The 16,908-nt window shown below is 47.3% G+C and overlaps 1 protein-coding gene across 1 annotated transcript in view; it reads right to left on the bottom strand.

Moving 5' to 3' along the window:
• Nucleotides 1-1,257, bottom strand: part of HERC1 (HECT and RLD domain containing E3 ubiquitin protein ligase family member 1) — a 159,989-nt gene extending 158,732 nt beyond the window's left edge. Inside the window, 1 exon segment of the mRNA XM_060260258.1 lies at nt 304-1,257. Within this exon segment, the coding sequence (XP_060116241.1) occupies nt 304-1,233 (930 nt within the window). The 5' untranslated portion in view covers nt 1,234-1,257.
• Nucleotides 1,258-16,908: the final 15,651 nt, after the last annotated feature.

The raw sequence follows: 16,908 nt of genomic DNA, 5'->3' as shown, positions 1-16,908 counted from the left end.
CCGCAGAAAAGCGGCACGCAAACTCGCAGCTCCGGGGCAACTTGTGCGAAATCCGAGAGGAGTGCAGGGGGCAAAAGGGCTCGCCACCCGGAACAAGCCCTAGTGCGAAATCAGTCAGAGATTCAAGCATGGCAAATTTTAGAGGACAGTAGTTTCACACTGAACTCTTCCAACGCTAACCCAATGCCATTAAGTAGGATAATGTACAATGGAGAAGGTAAGAGGCTGCATAAATTTTGCAAAACCTGCTCGCTGCTGGGCTGAATGGCACATCTCCATCACAAAAACTGGTTCCATACATACCAGCGATCGCCTCATTTGCATTAGTATGTTCATGAAACAATCAAAGCTGATCATCCCTTCTTGCGCCTGCAGCGTCTTGTTCTTCTCCATGGCGTTCACCACCGCCGACGCCCCGAGGGCCATCTCGATCCACTCCAAGAGGTACCTCAGAGAGCCGCGCTGAGCGGCCAGCCCGAGCAGCAGCTCGGACGCCAGCCTCCGGCCGAGAGTGTCCGCCCCGGAGTTCGGAATCGTCACTCCTTTCAGGAAAGTGGTCACTTGAGACAGGCAGTCCAGTCCCATGGGCGGGATCTTGCTTTCGTTCGCGAGGGACAAGGGCGGCAAGGAGCTCACCACCTCGATAGCGGTGTGGATGACATCGTTGCAAAGGCTCAGACCGGGGCCCGAAGCCGGCATCATCCAGCTCTGCCTCAGCAGGGCGAACAGCAAGCTCAGACCCGTGCGGACCCCCATTTCGATCAGGGCGTCGGTGCTGGACCTCGGCCGCTCGCTGACGGAATGGATGTCTGCGGAGCCGGAGCTGCTCTCCGGAGAATGCTGCTGCTGCTTCGCCTTGCCTTTGTCGTGGTACTTGTTGGAAAGCGCGTGAAAGATCCTCTGCAGCACGATCAGCCTCTTCCGGAGGGCTCCGGCGAACGGGGAGTCCGAGCACACCGTCTTAGCCAGGGCCAGCTGGCTGCTGAGAAGGGCGTCCAGGTAGTGATCCTGCTCATCGCTGGACAAGGACTCGCGTTCGAAGTCCGGCAACTGAGGCCCTTTGAGGCAAAGGACCTGCTGAGGCAATGGCACCACTTCCTTGTTGCCGACTAGTTTTGCGTACAGGACGGAGACGCCCTCTCTCGTGGCGATGGACTCGCTGTCCTCCGTGATCCAGGAGCTGTTGAGGTGTTCGAGCCATTTCAGCTTCACTGGGGGAACCATGGCTGCCATGGCTGCTCATTCGTCTGCCATTAGTCCTGGAAAGGGAGGAAAGAGAAATTCTGGTTTACAAAAATATCGTTTTTAGCAGGTTCGTATTCTGTATCGGGGTGGGCAAACTCGCTTAATGGAAGAGACGCACAGAATAAACGTCAGACGTTTGAAAGCCGCGAGACACGAACATCAGATGTTTGAGATCCACAAGAAGGAAGGAAGGAAAACAGATGGAGAGGGAAAGCAACTTTAAATGTATTTTCCAAGCAGTCAGTTGGTTTGGCTTGGAGAAGTGATTTAAAGAGACAAATGCCTTCTCCAAACCAGCCAATGGAGTGGTAGGGGCTTCGAAAGCCACACAATATGTGTGAAAGAGAAGAAGACCGCAGATTAATACCCCCCCCCTTTTCTCTGAATCAGTCTCAGAGCGGCTTACAATCTCCTTTATCCTCTTCTCCCACAACAGACACCCTGTGCGGTGGGTGGGGCTGAGAGAGCTCTCACAGCAGCTGCCCTTTCAAGGACAACTTTTGTGAGAGCTATGCCTGACCCAAGGCCATTCCAGCAGCTACAAGTGCAAATCAAACCCGATTCTCCCAGATAAGAGTCCGCACACTTAACCGCTGCACCAAACTGGCTCCCCCATGTTCTCCCGAGATGCAGTTTGGCCACCCCTGTTCTATATGGATACCGCCCCGAATGTTGTCTTCTCCCCCCCACATTCCCCTGACTCTTGAAAGCTCATACTCCCAACATCTTGTGTTCTCTAAGGTGCTACTGAACTTGAATCTTGCTGTTCCTCAGATTTGAGGCTCACACAAAAACGGTTTTTAATCATTACCAAGCAGTGACTACTTTCCTCCAATCTGATTGTTTTTTTAAAAAAAAACATGAATCGAAATTAAGAGCACGGCTTCTTTTATTTGAACTACAGTTACTGATTCACATTTGCGCTGCGGAGACTCAGGCCAATTCCACACTAGACCTTTAATCCTGGCTCAGCCCTGTCCCCAGACTGATTTTCTACACTAGAATCGTCACAGAATCATCAATTCATAGAGTCGGTTTTCTACGATTCCGGGATTCAAGTGTAGAATGTCGGTTTGGAGACAAGGCCGGACCGGGATGAAAGGTCTAGCGCGGAGTAGCTGCCGCTGTCGTCCGCAGTGAACTCCCAAACAAAACAAATGCAATTCCATCCTGTTCTGAAATCCGTGCCCCAGGCTCTCCTCAAAACAATTACATAGCATTAGGCTTCAGTGAAGAGAATGAAACTTATTTCAGAGGAAACGCAAGGAGGATTAAAGAGAGATTAAATAGGCCGTTTAGCAGGCAGAGTGTTAAAGCTACAGTACTGCAGTCCTAAGCTCTGCTCACGACCTGAGTTCGACCCCTGGTGGAAGCTGGGTTTTCAGGTAGCCGGCTTGAGGTTGACTCAGCCTTCCATCCTTCCGAGGTCGGTAAAATGAGTACCCATCTTGCTGGGGGGGGGGGAGTGTAGCTGACTGGGAAGGCAATGGCAAACCACCCCATAAGAAGTCTGCCATGAAAACGTTGTGAAAGCAATGTCAACCCAGAGTCGGAAATGACTGGTGCTTGCACAGGGGACCTTTCCTTTCCTTAGTAGGCACAGGAGGGTAGCTGTAACAAAAGAGAATGCGTACATTTTGCTTAGAGGCAGCTTCTGCTTTGGAAAGATTAACAACTTTAAGGATGAGTGCTTTAAAGCAGTTATACATATGTGTGTATATATATATATATATATATATATATATATATATATATATATATATATATATATATATGTAAGCCTCATAAAATGAGGTGACTTCTGTCCTGAATGTGGAAGCCAGGCTCCAAAAAGACTCCAAATTCCTAGGTGCAAGTCTTGTATTTAGAAGTCAGCATCCACTTTTTTTGGACACCAGCCCTGTACGGCGTGGGAACATTAGCCGAAACTGCTAGGGACCAACACCACGTGATTTTTATTCAAGCCATGCTGACTGTTTCTCCCACAAGGAGGAATTTCATATTCACTAAATGGCGGGATAGTTGGGATTCAGGTGGGTAGCCGTGCTGGTCTGAACCAACAGAACAAAGAAGTGGGCATGCACACGGAAACTGATACCCAAAATTAAACATCGTTGGTCTCGGGGGTGGGATTCTAGCAGGAGCTCCTTTGCATATTAGGCCACACACCCCTGATGCAGCCAAACCTCCAAGAGCTTACAGGGCTCTTTTTTGTAAGCTCTTGGAGGATTGGCTACATTGCGGGGGTGTGGCCTAATATGCAAAGGAGCTCCTGCTAGAATTCCACCCCTCGTTGGTCTTAAAGGTGCCACCGGACTTAGACTTTGTTCTATGGCAGGTTAGTTGAATCTAGTCATTTTTCCAGTCCTCCCAGACATGAAGAAAAGCCTGCCCCGGTGGCCTATGGCTAAATTTCATTCTAATTCACATGGTCGTATTGGGATTCCCCCAAAAACGGAATCTTACTTTTAGCTTTGAAGAAAGTGCAGAAGCCATACAGAGAACCTGTCTCTGGAGGGGGAAAATAAGCGCCCCCAAGTCAAAAACACAAGTCCCTGTAGCCACACCAGTGGCTCTCTGGGCTGTGGTCCCATTATTGAAGAAGACTGCAGATTTAACCCCCCTTTCTCTCTGAATCAGAGTGTCAGAGCAGCTCACAATCTCCTTTATCGTCTTCCCCCAGACACCCTGGGAGGTGGGTGGGGCTGAGAGAGCTCTTCCAGCAGCTGCCTGGTCAAGGACAACTCCTATGAGAGCTATGGCTGACCCATGGCCATTCCAGAACCTGCAAGTGGAGGAGTGGGGAATCAAACCCGGTTCTCCCAGATAAGAGAGCTCTGGCTGACCCAAGGCCATGCCAGCAGGTGCAAGTGGAGGAGTGGGGAATCAAACCCGGTTCTCCCAGATAAGACTCTGCACACTTAACCACTACACCAAACTGGCTCTCAGTGTACTGGAATAAATGCCCACCTCCCCAAAATGCAAACAACGGAAATTAAAAAGAGTAATTATGGAATAATTATACATTAATCACAAAAGAAATTACACAATAATTACACAATAATCACAAGTTCTTTTTTTTTTAAAAAAAATGCATAAGCAGCAATATAAAGGCTGCAATTGTCGCTCCATTCTCCATCTTCCTACTACAGCCAAGCAGGCCAGATATAAAGTTAAGAAATACAAAAATCGATAAAGCACGAGATCAATTTCTATCAGCGTGAGATGATGCCAGTTTTTAAATGACAACGGCCACATCACGAGGCAGAAAAATAACTTTAAGCTCTGCGCAGGTGACCCGCCTTCTCCTCTGCTCCCAGAGAAGACAGGCAAAAGAAGCCAGCTTCACGCCGAAAAAGGAGATACTCTTCAGAGAGCCCTCCTCCTCTATGGCACATTTCTGGCAGAAAACCGATTACCGCTTTGAGGTCACACAGGTTCATTTAGCTCCAGTATCCCAACATATATGTGTGTATTAAGAGCCCCGTGGTGCAGAGTGGTAAAGCTGCAGTACTGCAGTCCTAAGCTCTGCTCACGACCTGAGTTCGACCCTGGCGGAAGCTGGGTTTAGGTAGCTGGCTCGAGGTTGACTCAGCCTTCCACCCTTCCGAGGTCGGTAAAATGAGTCCCCAGCTTGCTGGGGGGAAAGCGTAGATGACTGGGGAAGGCAATGGCAAACCACCCCGTCAAAAGTCTGCCGTGAAAACGTTGTGAAAGCAGCGTCACCCCAGAGTCGGAAACGACTGGCGCTTGCACAGGGGACCTTTCCTTTCCTTGCTGGGGGGAAAGCGTAGATGACTGGGGAAGGCAATGGCAAACCACCCTGTAAAAAGTCTGCCGTGAAAACGTTGTGAAAGCAACGTCACCCCAGAGTCTGAAACTGGTGCTTGCAACCTTTACCTTTTTTTTAATGCATGTATATTGCACACACACATATTTGTGAACAAGCGACAGATACTGAGGCATCACAGCTGAACGTGCTCATGAGCCAGACTTATGACACAGCCCCACAACATGAGACGTTTTGACCGATGGTTTTTTTATGTGCTGCAGACCATCTAAGGCATGGCCGTGAGATGCTGACAAAAGGATAGGCGAGATGAACAACAGTCATATACGCATCGCTATAGCAACACCATAGGAGATGCTGAGTTCCAACCGGATAAGCCTCGGTGCCACATTTCTGTCGCATGTGACTGATGGCGGGGAAGACAATGCCGAGGAAAAGGAACACAGGCAATGTTAGGGTGGCCGGCTCCGGGTGGGAAAATTCCTGGAGGTTTAGGGAGCCCGAGGGAGGGGATCTCAGCATTATTTCCAAAATCTGTGCCCCGCCTTTCCGCCCTTGCAAAGACTGCCTACAATTCAAACCGTCTGCGATAAAACTACATAATAAAACCAATAAAATCAACCCCTTCCCAAGCAGGCATCATTAAAACATTTTAAAGGGTTTTTTTTTTTGGGGGGGGGGGGGTTAAAACCCAGAGTTAAAATACATACAGCACACATAAATATTGCACAAATATGAAAGATGTCTTCAGGCCTCGGATTCAGTAGGAGCTAGCAGGAGCACAGCTCCTGAACCTTTCTGAGGGTTCCCCCTCCTCCTCCCCACCTTGTCCACTGAACAGCAGGTGCAGCTGCTTAGCAATCCTGGATGAGCTCCACCACTTATTTTACAAAACGACCCCCTGTGTCTAACATTTCAACGAACTCACGCAAGAAGCAAATGTTGCTCTTGCAAACTAAGATGATAAACCAAGTTGCAGGAAAAAGAACAGGAGTTGCACGGTGCTGAAGATTTCAAACTGAAATCAGAAACACTAAAAACAACAAAGCAGGAGTCAAGTGGCACCTTTAAGGCCAACCAATTTTTATTTAGAACGTAAGCTGTCGTGTGCTCTTAGGCACACTTCATCAGACGAGGAATCCAGCACAGTCTGATGAAGTGTGCTTAAGAGTACACGAAAGCGTACGTTCTAAATAAAAATTGGTTGGTCTTAAAGGTGAAACTTGACTCCTGCTTTGTTCAGCCGCTTCAGACCAACACGGCTGCCCGCTTGGATCTAACTAAAAACAACAGCCATAAAAGCGGGTGTGTGTGTGTGTGTGCGCAATAAATATTTTAATAAATAACTAAATGCAGTAGAGCAACAAAACGAGACTCATGTCTCAGCATATGAGCAGTAAGTAAAGATCAAATCTGCAAGTCAGGATGGTCGAGTGGTTTTCCAGACAAGATCATCCATTCTTCTCTGTCTAGAGGTCATCTGAGATACCCTCTGACATCACTGGATCCCAGAACATCTGAACTGGACAGAATTCATAACCTAAAACCTTCTTCCCCTCCCTCCCACCAGCATCTCTCTCCTCTTTATTGATGTTTGTAGGTATAGGGTCGTGCTTCATTATTTTATTGTGTCTATACCATTTCACGCTATTTTAAGTCTTTGGGCTGATGCGTTTGAATTTTTTACAGTGTTATCTTACAGTCTAAACCAAACTTGCTTAACGTAAGAGCCACATAGAATAAACATCAGATGTTTGAGGGCCACAAAACATGCACGTCAGATGTTTGAGAGCTGCAAGGAAGGAAGGAAGGCAAATAGATGGGGGGAGGGAGGGGGAGGGAGAGGTGAAAGAGCAACTTTAGCTTTAAATGCATTCTCCCAGCCACTGGGTGGCTTGGCTTGGAGAAGTGATTTAAAGAGACAAATGCCTTCGCCAAGCTGGCCAATGGGGCAGTGGGAGCTTTGAGAGCCACAAAATATGTGTTAAAGAGCCACATGTGGCTCCCGAGCCACAGTTTGGCCACCCCTGGTCTAAACCCACTGCAATCAATGGGCTGGAGTAACTGCACAGAACTGCCATGGGCTTTTAAACATTTGTCCTTATCAACTACTGTTGCGATATTGTGTTGTTTCAAATGTTTTTAAAACTTGTTTGTAGCACCACAGTTTTATCCTGCCTTTCATCCATGGAATGCAATGAAGTGCACTATGCACTAGGCCGTTTGCAATAGTCATGCTTTCTAGAACAGAAGACTACAACCAGGGTTTTTTTTTTGTAGCAGGAACTCCTTTGCAAATTAGGCCACACACCCCTGATGTACCCAATCCTCCTGGAGCTTACAGTAGGCCCTGTAAGTTCTTGGAGGATTGGCTACATCAGGGGGCATGGCCTAATATGCAAAAGAGCTCCTGCTACAAAAAAAAGCCCTGACTACAACCAAAGGCACAGTCCAGATGCGGTCCTTCGAGCAAGTCCAAGCACCAAGGAGACAGGGAATCAAAGTCGGAAGGAACCTCCAAAGTCATCTAGTCCAACCCCCTGCACAATGCAGAAAGTTCACAAATGCCTCCCAGCCACACACACCCAGTGACCCGTGTTCCATGTACAGAAGATGGCAAAAAAACCTCCAGGGAGAAAAACTGCTTCTTCCTTGCTTTACCTCTCTGCTCTGGGCTAATTCGCAAGATCTCTAGGGCAATTCAGGACGGGTATTATTAAATTGTACTGTAATGATACAAGAAGGAAGGCATTTGTACCAAATGTCATTGAGGTTGCATGTTCAGTGCTCGAGCAATATGGGGGAGGGGGAGGACTTCTGTTCCCAACAGAATGAATGGATGGATGGAGTGAAGAAATGCATTTTCTCCTGAGAGGTCTGAGATGAACCAAGCCTCCACTGGGCAATGTAAAGGATTTTTCCCTTCTGGGCAGAGAACAGACGTTGGAGGGGGGGAAGAAAGTCTGTGCAACTGCTTTCCAGATGTATCTCAGCTCATTTTCATCCAAATGTTAATAGATATGGCAGAAGAGAGATAATGGATGGGTCCAGGTCTTCCCCTTTCTCCAAGCAGGGAACAGAGGTTGGAGGACTTGAGACTAGCAAGGCTCCAGGATCAATCTCTAGGGAGAAGCTGCAGGAAACGCTTCCCTGGACCTGGCCTGGTCAATGGGTGGAGAAACAGATACAATAAAACTTCTTTCCAACAGGAAGGAGGCCTCTTTTCCTTAGGTACTGAGGCCACACGAGGAAAAAGGACTCTCAGTTCAGGAGACAACCACTGACCGTGCAGTTGGCCTGGGCGTCTGAAATGAACTTCAAGGAAAGGGAAATTCGTAGAGATCAAGAACTCCGAAACCAGGGGTGGCCAAACTTGCTTAATGTAAGAGCCACACAGAATAAACGTCAGTTGTTTGAGAGCTGCAAGACAAGAATATCATATTTTGGAGGGAGGTGGAAAGTAAGCAGCTTTAACTTTAAATGAATTCTCCAAGCCGCTGGCCAATGGGGCGGTGGGGGCTTCAAAAGCCACACAATGTGTGTGAAAGAGCCCCATGTGGCTCCCAAGTTACCGTCTGGCCGCTCCTGTCCTAAACTAAAGAGCCAGTCCTATTTTAACCCCTGATAAGGATTTGCGTTTTACCTATTTCTTCTTTATCCCTTGCACAATTTAGTGGTGTGCTAAAAGCATGCTTGTAAACATTTTCTTTTTAATAAATACTTGATAACTTTGGAAGCTGCCTGAGGTTCCCTTCCAGCGTCTTGGACACGCTATTTTAAAAGGAGCGCCGGGGGCAAGACAGGCAGTTGGCAAGAGGTCATCCCTCCTGTGACCTGCAAGGCAGTAAACTGTCCCCATGGCAACCAGGTACTTACTGGGCCTTGAGAGATACAGAGACCAGGCCTCAGGACCTGGAAGGGAAGCTGGGAGCCCTGACCCTCCCAGTGGGCAATTCTGTACAAAGGTCAGGTGGTGGTGGCACAATACCTAAGAGAGGGAGAGAAAAGGCTGTCTAGGTGTTGAGAATAACCCAAGAGGGCAAGGTGGAAACAACCTTCCGGCCAGGGCAGGAGCGTTTGCCGCAGATGGAAAAATTGTGGGGTTTTCGTTAAGTATGATTTAAAAGTTTACAGACTGTGGCTAGATGGGAGATGTTTCTTTTTCTATACGAACCATTTTTATCTATTTGTAAGGAAAAAAACATTTAAAAAAGACAGAACCATCCTTAATACACAGCATTACAAATTTGTTTATGCTCTGTAACATTATCTTATGAATAAAATCTCAGGATTTAGATGGCATAATAAAGCAATCCTTAGAAGTTTTCCCATTTGTATATATTTTTTAAAAAACCATTTTTTCCAACAAAAACGTTTGCTGTTGGTGCATTATTTGTGCTGCTAATCTGTTTTGAGCAACCATGTCCCAAACTTCGTCAATTTCTTAAAGCAGGTATTTCCTTTGTTCTCCAATGGCTTTCCAACACTGTTTTACATCATCATCATATTAATTCTAACGGGAGTGGTTTCAAGGTTAGATAAATAGACTTTAACCTCTTATCTACTGTTCCTTTGCATTACAGTTTTGTAAGTGCTACATTTATAAGTAAAAATAAATGCATTTCTGTATGACAACATCAGCTGGGGAGGGGGAGTTGAGATCCAAGCCTCAAACCTAGAAACAAAGTTCCTAGGCCAAAACATCAAATATCTGGAACTTGGGTAACCAGACATCTAGCATTTTCTCAGCACTCACAGCACACCAAAAAATGATTGTGTTATCTGGTCTTGTGACAACGGCTGCCCACAATGGGCTACCAAGATTACAATGCTTTGAACCAAACAGAATCGCAGAAGGCATCTACTATTGAAATAGAATTCCTGCGTCCCCCATCGGCCCTAAAACCGCAACCCGCTTCTTTTTTCTCTCCATTCTGAGAAGCTTGTAAAAGAGCTTGAGGGCTCCAGAAAGATATAAAACTATTAAATGACTGGATGCTGGAAACATCTGCGTCCTCGCTGCTAGGGACAGGCGCGTTCTGTGAATTTCCAGGATCCAAAGCTCACACAAAACAGAAGAGTTGGACTCTAGCACTGTTCTTGTCACCGGCAAAATAAACACTCAGAAGCCTGTGCGTACACCAGCTGACAAAGAGGTCTGTCGCTTCTCAAGTTTGGAAAATGCGTTTGTTGGAAAGAGTCTCATGGAAAATCCAATCCACGTGTTTTGTAGGATTGCACCAAAAATACAAAACCCCGTCCGCCTTTTCTGAGCTGTTGGTAAGAAAAATTATTCGTATCATTCTAGTCTTTCTGCTTAGTATAGAGTGCTTTTAAAATGTCTTTTCAGGCTCATCTAGAAAGATTAGATCTGTTTCTACAGGTATGTGCCTTCCTCGGTCTTGCTAGATGTCTGGTTAACCAGGTTCCAGATATTTGATGTTTTGGCCTAGGAAGGTTCGAAAATGAGGTCCTTCAATAGCGTGCAGAAAACTGAGAAGCCAAAAACAGTAAGTGATTAACGTGCCTCATGGGTCTCTACACTGACCCTGTTTCTCAGCCTAAACTACCACGAGGGGCCGTTGTGAGGATTCATCATAAAGAACCACATAAGCCAGGGGTGTCAAACATGCAGTTTGGGGGCCGAATCAGGCCCCCCCAAGCAACTGGCTGTGATCTGCTTCCTTCTCCATATATCTTACTTCCTTTCTACACAACAGCTTGCTTTGCAAGGCTTGCTCAATTGCACAGGAGTAAAACCTCTATTTTCTCCACAGGCGGAGCTGTGAAAACTTCATGATGTGACATCACCCCAGAGTCGGAAACGACTGGAGTTTGCACAGGGGGCTACCTTTACCTTTTTATCGACAAAGGAATATACTGTCAGACCACAAATCTATCCGGTCCACCATCCATCGTGGTCAGCATCAGGGGTCGTTTTGTAGAAAAATAGGTGGCGAAGCTCATCCAGGGATTGTTATGCAGCTGCACCTACTATTCAATGGACAAGGTGGGAAGGAGGCAGAACTCTCAGAAAGGTTCAGGAGCTGTGCTCCTGTGAGCTCCCACTGAATTCAAGGCTTGGTCAGCATCAACCTTCAGGGCTACAGGCAGAAATCATCAGACAGCCGTCCTTTAAGGGCCAAAGATCTAATCTGAGACCTTTCAGGAGTTCTGGCACAGAATCTTATCCCTGACACTTAAAGAGCAAACCTTTACATAAAGCACTTCTGGCTTCTGCCACTTACAACCAAATGCCACATATGGAGGTAAGTTAAAAGTCCCCTCGTGCGTGACGAAGCTAGGCTAATAAGGACCTGCGATCTTCAACTTCTGCAAAGCCTTTTCAGATGACTTGCAAAATTTATATAAGGCTCATTTACATAATCCACACAGAGTGCACGCAAAATGTCAAACCTCTAAGCGTGGACAACAGATCGTGCCTGGAGGAAAACAAACGTGGGCACCGTAGACTCTTTATGAAATATTGCTGTCCATCATCTCCAATGTTCCAGAAAGGAACGCTCTTACTGGAGCTGCTTGGAGACGTTCCAGCTGGCTTCAGGACGCTTGGATCGATCACAGGGAGGTAGTCGTGGAAGAGACGACACAATCGGCCAGCTCCCAAGTTTCAGGCAGCCCTGCCACAGGGTAGGTCAGCTTCAGAGCTTTGAGGTTCAAGGATGCAAGCTTCTATTATCTTCTGCCACCACCCAAATCGTTCCTACGTTTAGCTGAACCTACTCTAACCGGAAGGCACTCAAAAGAAGACAAGGATGTCCTGCTTACGTCTTCTACCTGCTAATGTGTTATGTGTTTCACAACTGCGATGTCAATTGCTTGTTTTAAGGAGGCAGATCGTACATTCAGCCGTGACTACTCAAGTGACAAGATAACAAGCCGCGATCAGTATTTGTTTTAGGAGATTTCTATGCTGCCCCTCAACTAATGTTTCCAGGGAAAGGGGTGTGTGAAGGAGAGGCAAGCTACAATAATAAGATCATAAGAAAAGCCAATAGTCCAGTGCCCTGCCTCATACAGCGGCCAACCAGTTCCTTTGGAAGGCTAAACAAATAGTGCACAAAGGCCACGGGCTTCCCCCTGATGTTGCCTCCTGATACTGGATTCAAAGGTTTACTGCCCCTTAATGTGGAAGTTAAGAACATAAGAACAGCAGAAGAGCCCTGCTGAATCAGACCAATGGTCCATCTAGTCCAGCATCCTGTTTCACACAGTGCCAACCAGTTCCTCTCGAAGGACAACAACAAAACATAGGACCCGAGGCCTTCATAAGAACATAAGAAAAGCTCTGCTGGATCAGACTAATGGTCCATCTAGCCCAGCCTCCTGTCTCACACAGTGGCCAACCAATTCCTCTGGAGGACCAACAACAGGGCATAGAGGCTGAGGCCTTCCCTCATGTTACCTCCTGGAAGAGTTCTTCAGAAACTGACTGTCTTTGAACATGGAGGTTCCCCTCAGTCACCATGGTTAGTAACCATGGACAGACTTTATCCTCCATGGATCTAATATCAGACCTGATAAAAGCAACAACAAAAACCAGAGAAACAAGTAGAATGCATTCATCCAGAGAGAGACAAGAAGACGGTATGAGTGATCAACACCTCCCCACAAACCATATATCACACAAAAGCCTAGGTGAATAAATATGCTTCTGCCTGCAGCCAATTAGACAGAGAAAATACCCAACTAGGAAGGTACTGTGGAAGAAGCTGTCTTTCAGGTAGCTGTCCCAGATCACTCCGGAAAGGCCTGAGCAGATGGTGCAAGTTGAGGCAAAGGGCACGTTAGGGGAGAAGGGATGCCTGAGAGCAACAGGCCGGAAGCTCTGCACATGCGGCCCGTGACCAAGTCTGCTTTCTTCTCCCTCTCTCTTGCTTCCTTCTATGTCACAGCTTGCTTTGCCAGGCTTGCTCAATCGCACAGGAGCTACAGATCAAAGCTCCTTTCCCTTTTAATGGCTGTGGCTCTGCCCCCTCCCCATCCCCTGGCAGAGGGAGGGAAAGAGCCAGAGCTTCCTTTGCCCATTTCCCTCGATCACACAGGAGAGATACAAATTTTTAAATTGTGTTTGTCAGTATTCCTTATAAAGTTTATATCTCAGCTACTTTTCAGACACACGTTGCCCGGCCTGACAAGGTCTCATTTATGTCAGATCCGGCCCTCATAACAAATGAGTTTGACACCCCTGCTCTGCACAGCTCTCAACTGACCTGCAGAAAAGAAAAGCCGATGGGATGTTCCAGCAACCTTGTGAACGAGCATCACACAGAAAGCTAAATGGTGACATGGAAGGAAGAGCATGCCCCCAAAAGCAAGCATTCAGCACCTTTTGAAAGGATTAATTCCTCCAAACTATCTCCCCCGCCCCCATGGACAGAGAGAAATCATTTGAAAAAATCAGGAAGAGCCAGAAGATGACTAATATTAAAAGGTTCAAAATGGAATTGTATCAAACGGACTTATTATGGATGAGAAATTACCCCCACCATCATAGCCTAGGACAGCCTGAGGGGTGAACTGACCCACTGCAACAATGGTCTTCAAGAGAGCCAGTTTGGTGTAGTGGTTAAGTGCGCAGACTCTTATCTGGGAGAACCGGGTTGGATTCCCCCCTCCTCCATTTGCAACTGGTGGAGTTGCCTTGGGTCAGCCAGAGCTCTCTTATCTGGGAGAACCGGGTTTGATTCCCCACTCCTCCACTTGCAGCTGCTGGAATGGCAGTTTGGTGTAGTGGTTGTGAGCAGACTCTTATCTGGGAGAACTGGGTTTGATTCCCCCCCTCCTCCACTTGCAGCTGGGGGAATGGCCTTGGGTCAGCCAGAGCTCTCTTATCTGGAAGAACCGGGTTGGATTCCCCCCTCCTCCACTTGCACCTGCTGGAGTTGCCTTGGGTCAGCCAGAGCTCTCTTATCTGGGAGAACCGGGTTTGATTCCTCACTCCTCCACTTGCAGCTGCTGGAATGGCCTTGGGTCAGCCATAGCTCTCTTATCTGGGAGAACTGGGTTTGATTCCCCCCTCCTCCACTTGCAGCTGGTGGAATGGCAGTTTGGTGTAGTGGTTAAGTGCGCAGACTCTTATCTGGGAGAACCGGGTTTGATTCCCCCCTCCTCCACTTGCAGCTGGTGGAATGGCCTTGGGTCAGCCAGAGCTCTCTTATCTGGGAGAACCGGGTTGGATTCCCCCCCCCTTCCACTTGCACCTGCTGGAGTTGCCTTGGGTCAGCCAGAGCTCTCTTATCTGGGAGAACCGGGTTGGATTCCCCCCTCCTCCACTTGCACCTGCTGGAATGGCCTTGGGTCAGCCAGAGCTCTCGCAGGAGTAGTCCTTGAAAGGGCAGCTGTTGTGAGAGCCCTCTCCATTCCCACCCACCTCAGAGGGTATCTGTTGTGGGGGAGGAAGGTAAAGGAGATTGTGAGCCGCTCTGAGACTCCTGAGTGGAGGGCCGAATATAAATCCAATGTCGTCTTCTTCAGCTAGTGTCCAGTGCCCCGCAATTAAGTCATAACCAGGCCTAAGATGGAGTCATACTACACTAGGAATGCTGCCGGCCTCTTCCTTTTCTCAAAAGAAACTAAGCAGGAAAATGACAGAAACATCTGTCTAACATGGAAAAATATGTAGGCTTCATTGGGTAAATGGCAAGAAAATGCAAAAGCTGAAATGTGGTACACTTAGTCAAAAGATGTCCTATCACCAGTAAGTTGAGTTTTATTAAAAGAACATTTCTTTAAAAAATTCATTTATATTCTGCCTTTCATTATGACTGTTTAAGGTATTTTTTTTCTCTTTAAAGTCTCTAGAGTCCCTCTCTCCTTCAATGGAGGACAGTGGCAACCAGAGAGATATTATGCTTGGACGCTACAAACTGTATTTTAACACTTTGGACAGTGGGAGTAATTTTTTCGTAATTGTTACTATATAAGGTAAAAGTTAGTCCCACACTGCAGACTGACGTGTAAGGTTTTGCCCTGGGTATGAAAAAGACTACCGATCTATTCAACCATTCAGCATCAACTAGGAGAAAAATGTGGTGCAATTTTAATCTAAAAAGATTCACCGATGTTTTTAAGCACTTTCTGTGTAAACTATCCCCCCCCCCCCAAAAAAAAACACTCCCTTGAAGCGGACATAAAAATTAATCAAACAAATGGTGAGAATCCTATCTAAGGTTGCATAAGGCAAGAGAAAATGCCAGAACTTGGTTATCTGGTACCAACAGATCTCATGCCAGCGTTCAGAAAGGAGAAGTTCAAGGTATCTGATGCCAGCAACTGAATATTTCCAATTATTTTCCAGCTGAGTTTCATATCACCTCTTTTTTTTTTTAAGTATTACAAAAAGGCTTCGGAACAACAGAATAGCCCAGGACAGCAAACTTCGATACTCCAATAAGCCGGTGCCACTTGCACAATGCACTCAGGGGGGGGGTTTGTTGCTGCTGCTGCTGTTCAGAACAGCTGAGGTTACTGCAGGTCTGAGAGAATTAACAGACGACGGCTAGAGGAACACAGGAGGCGAAACACCTCAACTGCAAGATCCTCCAGCACCAAAATGACTGGGACCGCTTTAAGACTGGATGACCAAAAGGGCACCAAATGTAAACAAGGCTCAGAGGCTGAAAGCGAGCAAATACGCAGATGGCGTCTAGTCCAAAAAGTAGGAAAATTGCAAATAGGTGAATTTGTTGAAGCAGGGGCACCCCAGAAAAAGAGAGCTAACCACAAGAGCCAAGCAGCTTGCCTTTCCTGGCCATACCGGGGACCAGTGTTCCCTCTAAGCTGAGTTAGCGTGAGCTGGCTCACAGATTTTGAGCCTCCGGGTCACACATTTTTGTCTCCGCTCAGGAAGGATGATAAATCAAGAGAGTTTCCGGCTCAACATTAGGAAGAACTTCCCTGACCGTTAGAGCGGTTCCTCAGTGGAACAGGCTTCCTCCTTGGGAGGTGGTGGGCTCTCCTTCCTTGGAGGTTTTTAAGCAGAGGCTGGATGGCCATCTGACAGCAATGAGGATCCTGTGAATTTAGGGGGAGGTGTTTGTGAGTTTCCTGCATTGTGCAGGGGGTTGGACTCGATGACCCTGGAGGTCCCTTCCAACTCTGATCCCAGAGCACACTAATTTATGCAGTAGCTCACAACTTTAATGCCACTAACTCACAAAGCAGAATTTTTGCTCACCAGACTCTGCAGCTTAGAGGGAACACTGCTGGGCACCAGTTTTTCTCTACACCCAAATATCTGCAACGCCCCTCCATAGTGCCTGGATGCAACTCCCACAGAGAGACCCTTCCTGCCAGTCAGCAACTACCATTGCCAAGGCCAGAAGGAGAAGAGGCAGAAGTCTGGCATCTCTCCCTACTTACTTGGATCCAAATCCAGCTGGGAGTATCATCTCTCTGCTCCCAGCTATCACCTGCCGCACTGATGCCAGAGAGAGAGGAGACGGCAGACGGGCAACTCTCTTGTCATGCCGGGACCAAGACCGAACGCATCAAACTGCCTTATGCTGAATCACACCATCCCGTTGGCTGGCTTGGAGAAGGCGTTTGTCTCTTTAAATCACTTCTCCAAGCTGAGCCAGCTGATGGGTTGGAGAATGCATTTAAAGTTGCTTTTTTCAACCCCTCCTTCCTTCCTGCTCGCAAACATCTAACGTTTATTCCATGTGGCTCTTGCTTTAAGCAAGTTTGGCCACCGCTGGTCTATCAGGTTCAGTACTCTCTACTCAGACTGGCAGCTGCTCACCAGGGTCTCGGGCTGAAGTCTTTCGCATCCCCTCCCATTTGACTTTTAAGTGGAGCCAGGAATTGAATCCAGGGCCTCCTGCGTGTCAAACGGATGCTCCATCACT

Source organism: Heteronotia binoei, chromosome 19 (assembly GCF_032191835.1).
Source record: "Heteronotia binoei isolate CCM8104 ecotype False Entrance Well chromosome 19, APGP_CSIRO_Hbin_v1, whole genome shotgun sequence".
NCBI classification, from domain to species: domain Eukaryota; kingdom Metazoa; phylum Chordata; class Lepidosauria; order Squamata; family Gekkonidae; genus Heteronotia; species Heteronotia binoei.
Note: the sequence above shows the minus strand (reverse complement) of the source record. Positions and strands in the feature narration are given on the sequence as shown.